Source organism: Limulus polyphemus, unplaced genomic scaffold (assembly GCF_000517525.1).
Source record: "Limulus polyphemus unplaced genomic scaffold, Limulus_polyphemus-2.1.2 Scaffold1154, whole genome shotgun sequence".
NCBI lineage: Eukaryota > Metazoa > Arthropoda > Merostomata > Xiphosura > Limulidae > Limulus > Limulus polyphemus.
This window is the reverse complement of record NW_013666764.1, coordinates 188,479-196,005: the sequence shown is the minus strand read 5'-3', so window position 1 is coordinate 196,005 and position 7,527 is coordinate 188,479. Positions and strand designations below refer to the sequence as shown.

The window sequence follows — 7,527 nt, the reverse complement described above, 5'->3', positions numbered from 1 at the left end:
CGCCCTAACCACCTGGCCAAGAAATATACAAGTTTGAGTATATATAGAACTTATTACAGAATATACAAATATCTTCTATTCTGTAATATGACAAGTCTATAAAATTTCCATAACTTTGTAAAGCGCTTTTTTTTTTTATACGTTCTCATGTGAATTTTTCGTACTTAGCATTTTCTTTGTCTTACTTCCAGCTTACTGAATATCATTTCATTCCTTCTTGAAATTAACTCGTATTAGATGTGGTAAGATTCAATGTTATGTGTTAATGACAATAAAACGATTTCCAATATTGGTTCTTTAGTTTTCATGGCATTAAATTAAGTTGTAGGACCACTATTAAAGTTCACAAAGTTACATTAAGTTTGTGGTTTGTCAACGTCTGTATTAATGCAATAGGCTTACTAAAGAAACTTCATCTGAATGAAATGCAAATATGCTAATATTAAAAATAAATTGATACTGCAGGAAATATTTACTTTTTTTTAACATTAGGAAATAAGAAAAAAGATGTACATTTCTCTTTACATATTCTTGATTTTTTTTACATATATTTTACACTTAATATTTCATAACAATTTATTGTAGTATTTTTTCTTTTATGCATTTTTTTTTACATTTTAAAGCCTAAATATTCAAGAAGTTTTGTCAATGAAAATTTCACCTTTTCAAAACCTTTATTTGTAACAATAAAACGAAATATTTAAAAAAATTTAATGGAAAATACAGTAATTGTAATATAACAAAATAGATCTTGTTAGGTGACTGAACATAAATATTTAATAGAAACTTATGTTTAAAACTCCAATTTTTTTTTTTAGTGAAGATTGGTCCACAGTGTAAGAATTTGGTTTAAACATGCAGATACTAATTTCATAAATATATCTCGCTGCAGTACAAATGCACTTAAATCATTCATAATTAATTAAGATGGAAATTTCTGTAGACAAAAAACACATCAAAGTTGATGTAAAACATGTTCAGATAGAAGATTGGTTTAATGTAAATAACCTGACAAAAATCTTCACTGAAACACAAGGTGTAATATTCTGTAAACCTTTGTGAATAATGAAAAAAATATTAATTGAGCATTACAAGAACATATAAAATAAAAATTTATAGCAAGTTTCAAAGAGTGAGGAACAATTAATATTATTTTAACCATTTTCTAATCAATTATATTTTATTTCAATTTTCTTTATATTTCATACATGTATTAAAAGCTGATCTATAAATCTAGATCCTAGTAAGTTATTTTTTTTTTTGATATTCTAACAAAATCTTTTGAATGCATCCAAATATTACAATTTTGTGAGGATTTATAAAACTAGCATTTGTAATAATCTAACAGAGCAAATCTTTTGTTGTGAATATTTACTCTCCAACACACATTTCTTAATTCTTCAAATTGTACACAAATAGAAGTAAAAATTATGTGTAACTACTTTTTCTCTTTTTAAGCTATTAAATATTGCAAAATATTTTTGAGATATTTTAATTATTTAAACATATGAAAATAAATCTTGGATATACATAAATAGTGAGGAATTTGTCTAAAAATAACTGAACAAAAATTCAATTTAAAAACAAACAAATTTGAGGTGTACTTGTTATGTATTAATACACTTTCAGTTCCAAGTTCTATTGATAATGCAAACAAAGTTGTTTTCTCCGTTAAACTCGAACATAAAAACCCCACATAACTTGATATTACAGTTTTACGTAACATTAACTATATCATATTCAATACTGGTCAATTTATATATATGTAAATGGAATGTAAATTACCCATGTTAGACAAGGAAGTATCATGAAGGGTTCAACATCATACAACAGTTATGTAAAAATGTATACCAAATTCACAGTTACCAAACAATTGGATTAAATAACTTGATGTAATTTGCTTTAAGAGCAATAAACAATAAAACCTGACTGAGTGTGTGTTTGAAATGTGAATCTATCTAGATGGCTTGTTAACTTGATAAGCTGACTTTATAGAGATAGACCTTTAAACATTAAATTGAAAAATATTTACGGAGGAAATAAAGAGATATATTCACTGCTGAATAAAACCAGGGAAGGAATGTTGTCTATAATTCCAAAGTTACTGTACATGAATCTAAACAAAACGTGAACTTTTAACGTACTGTACTTGGTATTTACTTTCCTCTACTATATCATCAAGGTAAGGTAAAATGATTAGTTCCTAACATCAACTATATAATACCATGTTGAATGGCACTCTGTAAAAGATTGGTGGAATGTGCTCTTTGACACGCAGGGTTAATTTAAAAAAAAGTTGGAAGCCCAACATTATTACAAAACTTTATCTAACACCCTATCAAAAAGAAGTAATAAGACAGAAAAAAGAAAAACTATCGAATTTCCCTACAAATTACAGAAAAAGTCATATACACTAATAAGCCTATGCCTTTAAGGCTACCACACTTGAATGCCTACATAAAAGTGCTGACTATAAACTTGAAAACCATTTAATAATTTATACTATGCTTGAATACTAGGTGTATTAACTTAAAGAAAGTAAATTTTTCCTCATGTCAAATAAAAAGAGAGTATGTTATTTATTTTCATTGATATTCTGGTTTGCTAATTATATTTTAAGTAATTAAAAAAAAACAACATAAACTACTAATAATATACACAGAACCTTGTTAATCCACTTCTTAATTTAATTATAAACATTTATATCACACAATAAAAGCCTGAAGGAGTTTTAGTCTTTAGTTTTTTTCTCTCACAACAGCAATCATTAATAACTTACTTTATACATTTTAGGCCTAAAGAACTGTTTCTTACTTGGTTTCTCACCCATTAAGTTTATCACTGACAACTAAATTGCATTTGAAACAAATATTTTTCTTTAACAAACAAATAAGAAGTGCCACACTAATTAGAACTGAGAACTTAGCGGTATTTGCTAACTGGTTAGCTGACAGCCCCCCCACATTCAATTAGTAGTGTTCCTCAAACCATAGTATGTATAAGCAAAAAAAGAAGAAAAAAGTTGGTGGCAGGTGCTTTCAGCCAGTTGCCCTCCTTCTAGTCATCAGTTTAAAATGTAGTGTTAAATAGCCTTAGTAGCTTTGCCATACCAAAGACTGGGTGAACAGGTTTGATAGCAATGGGACTCAATTCGAAAATCCATGACTCATGACTCCCTCCCTCTGAATCACAAGGCTGAACAAACTTAAAGTAAAAAAAAAAAAACAGTAACAGCATATAATGCTAAGATTGGGCAAAGCAGAGATAACACATTATATATACATATATATAAATTATATTTTTAGAGAAAAAAAAATCACCTTTAAAAACTATGATAATAATTTATTAACTTGGTGATGTTTTGAGCAAATGTCCTTTTTCAAGCCAGACAATTAACCGACAGGCTTGTTTCTGGCTTGAAATGTTTGCTCAAAATGTCGCCAAGTTATAAATATTTATCATAGTTTTTAAAGGTGATTTTTTTTCCTCTAAAAGTCTATTTTATTTTATCACCTTTGCATTTTTCTACTTATATGATCATAGCTTTGCACTTAAAACATCCAACCATAAAGCAATATTTTGATTCCACTAAAAGCTTTGTTATCGAGCATCTCTCTATCTGGAAGTCCAAAAACAAATGCTCAATGTAGCTTAACTCCTTAAGCCCGAGCAGACACTGCCAGTGTCCGGCTGAAAATCCCGATTTACCCATTGGAAGGTGACAGTGTCCAATAATATTTATGTCTCTTTGTCTGAAAACTAATCCAAGCCATGTTATTATTCACCTTTTATAAATAGACCAAACATTTTATAAGGTATGGTGATAATTATTAAGACATCATGAAAATAATTCTGGTAGAATGCGCAAAAAAATTACCTGTTTAGAGTTAATAGTGCTGTTGTGGCTTTGTTTATGTTCTTTTCCACTAGTAAGCTTCAGATGTTAGTTGCACATACTGCGATTCAAGTTTAAAATACTGCACTTATAAATCATTTTACACAGATTAGTTTATTATTGCTTAAAACTGTTATACGATATATAAAATACTGTACTTTAGGATACTAACAAGGTGTCAAAATCTTTTCCTGTAAAATCACATAATGGAAATGTTTTTGTAACTGGAATTTTTACTTATTCAGTACTGTACAGGTCTGGCAAAAGCAGGACAGTAAAGCTTTTACTGTACTTGGATAGTTGGAATAATAGAAAATACTAATAATCAGTAACCCTAATTCCAACTGGTTGATTATTTTCATACCAATTGATTTAATTGTAATTTTACTTAATAAATTTTTGGAATAACTGGAAATACTACTTTCAGTTAGTTGATTATTTTTGTAGCAATCAATTTAACTGTAATTATGATTAATCACTAAATTTACATAACACCAACTGATGTAATCATTATACAAAGGTAATTGACTACATCAACTGATCGATTAAGTTGACCAACTCTAATTACAAATAGCTCAGTTCCAACAACAATTTGATATGTTTTGAACTTTAAGTATTACTGCAATTTTGGTGTACATAACAATAAAAAAAAATCAAAACCAAAGTTTTTAAAGTTATAAACTTTCACACGCTTACTGCTGAGCAACTAAAGGCAAATGTAAAACAAAATGAAATGAAAGTTATACACCTTAAATGTGGCTGCTTAATTATGTGTGTATTACAGATAATGAAAACCCAAATATTATTTAGAAATTAACATCTACTAACTGGAGATGTTTCACATTACTGCTAAGATCCATAGCTAGTTTGCTAAAAAAAAATTTGAAATTTTTTAAAATGTGTAATTTACACACGTACAATTTAAAATAATACTTCACTGATAAAGTTAGCATCATGAGTATTTTTACCCGTTTGTAATGTAATTATGTAGAGATGACATATAAGACACAATATAAATGTGATGTAAATTCACCATACACTGTACAAGTATATAAAGATGTGCAAAGAAAACTTCAAAAATGTCTTCAGAGTTGTCATTTAAACATTTACATTTCATTCTCTTGTAGAAAAATCTACCATTCTCTGCCACTCTAGTATCTAAAATCCTTTGCTAAATATACATCTATACTCTTTACTTCATACAGGAATTATATATGTAAGTAAGTAAAAATACGCTTGGCAAAACTATCTAGTTTAGGGCATTATTTGCCATGGCAGTTGCGAATTGCTATATCATAAATCTCTCCTAAAATATAATTTCTGGAGCACTGAAATAAGTAACTCTGTACCTTTTAGTTTCATGTGCACGTTGGCAGTAAAGCCATCATCTCCGTTTAATACATTGGGACAGTTATACGGAATTAGGTGGTGATGGTTACAATCACATAAGTAATCTACTAAAAAAAATTTCAATTGTAAAACACGGAAGCATATATATTCCTACACGGGAACATTCTCTCTAAAAACAAAATATAACTTTTAACATATAAGGTTTGACTGAAAAATAGTTAAAGGAAGAGGAAAATTTATTTTTCTATGGATTACTCTCTCCAAATATACTGGTACAATAACGAAACTATTTGTAGCATTTCAATACCCATCACTTTCAATACAATTTTTTTTCAGTAAATTGAATTTAGTGCCTTGGTCCCTGGCATGTGTGACAAGACAACATGGTTGAAGCATCATATTTCTCCACCTGGATTGTGGTGTGATAAATACCATACTTTCTTCTCACTAAAGATTCTGCAGTTCGAAGAACCGTATGTGGATCAAGTTCTGGATCTACATATAAAAACAAGAAAACATGTACGTATAAGTTTAGCAATAACTTTTTCGTTTTAGTTCAATTCTAAAAGATCTATCAGTTGATTACTGCTCCTGAAAATTGACCATATACATGGGTGAAAGTTCTCCGCTCGTAGACAGAAATCTCTCAAAATGGCTTTTCCCAGTCATGATCACAAAGCACAATTTAAATTGTCAAGTTGTAAAATGTCGAATAAACACATTTTGTGTTTTATTGCTAACACTATTTTAATAGTTATTGTTCTAAACTTCCAACCATTTTCATTTGTTCAAGGGTCATAATTGGTTAATTAAATGATACGTTTTGCAACTGAGGTTTTTAAAAATTAATACTTAAACCTTTAAAAAAATTATCTAGAACTGTGTGATTATCAGGTTAATCCACACGGTAACATGACAAGTTGCAAGAGATTTCTGAATTTCTTTTTTCTATAAAGGCAAGTTAAAATTTAATTTGGACAGTTGTCCAAACTGCTCAGAATGAAGCTGAGAGCATGTACAACTCAGAGTTTATAGGGGGCTACCTAGACCACCAAACCCCTAGCCAAAAGATATGTTTCAGACAAAATGATTATTGGAAACTTTTACCCATGCTTATATGTTAATACAGATTCTTTATATAATCAAAACACTGAGCTAAATAACCTCCAATATTTTATTCCACTTCTTACAAATGTTTTTGCAATAAGTTGCATAATATAAAGTAATCAGGACATTGCTATATATGAAAGCAAGTGGAAATTTTGTTTTTACAGGATAATATTCTGAAATGTAATATTAATAAAATTATTGAAGTTAATATTCTAATTATGAAAAAATTTATTAGACACCAAGATAATTGTTTTGGAGAAAAATAACAATAATATTTTGATAAGAAATCCAAAAACCCCCTTTTATCTTTCTTTTATGCCAACAAAAGGACATAACAATACGAACCTATAGCTAAGTGTACAGCTAAGGCATTTTTATCAACTGTCAAAGACCATATATGAAGACTATGGACTGTTTCTACTCCTTCAATACTCTGTAGGTCTGATTTAATCACTGCATAATTCATGTCTCGTGGGAAACCTAAGATCATGAGAAAAAGTAAACTATTTATAAATGTTTGCATTTTCGTTCCAAAAATACCATACTTTGGTATAACAAAACATTAAACAGCTACCTGGCTTACTCTGTCTGAAGCGTTTAGATATCAAAGAACCTCTGACAGGTCAAACAAGGTGAAATACCTTGTATTATCTTGAAATAGTGGTATACCTCTTTCATATCATTCACAAACTTTTAGAATAAATGCAAAATATTTGATGATATGCTAATTTTTACAATAATTTTAAGTTGATATTCAACAATAATCTTATTACATGCAATTTGCAAATTAAATTTATATTATTAACTTTACTAAACATTAATGACAATGAAAGAATGAACAAATTATTTACAGTTTGGTATTCATGAGTTTTCAAAAGTAAATATTTAATACAAAAAAGTAGAATACTGATTTCTTTTCCAACACAATTTCAGTATTTATGTCAGGGTTCAACTGTCTGACAATGAAGTTTAAGAGTTATAAATGAAATAATAAAAAAAAAAAGGTTGATATTTATATGAGAAGAATGTACACCGTTTATTTCTTAAAGAACATTTACTTTCTAAAACAGATGATACCATAGACAGAATGAGCTCATTAAGCCTATCAAACACGTGTCGATTTTGCATTTCTCATTTTACCATCAGTTGGTTCTTGTTGTCTGGCCTTGTCA

General features: G+C 28.7%; 1 protein-coding gene across 1 annotated transcript in view; it reads right to left on the bottom strand.

The window, feature by feature from the left end:
* Positions 1–5,500: 5,500 nt before the first annotated feature.
* The window catches only part of LOC106462382 (zinc transporter 2-like), a 24,583-nt gene continuing 22,556 nt past the window's right edge, over positions 5,501–7,527 (bottom strand). The window contains exons 7-8 of the mRNA XM_013922310.2: positions 6,701–6,835; positions 5,501–5,740 (exon numbers count right to left, since the gene is read on the bottom strand). Coding sequence (XP_013777764.2) covers positions 5,592–5,740; positions 6,701–6,835 — 284 coding nt within the window. The 3' untranslated portion in view covers positions 5,501–5,591. The remainder of the gene's footprint in view (positions 5,741–6,700; positions 6,836–7,527) is intronic.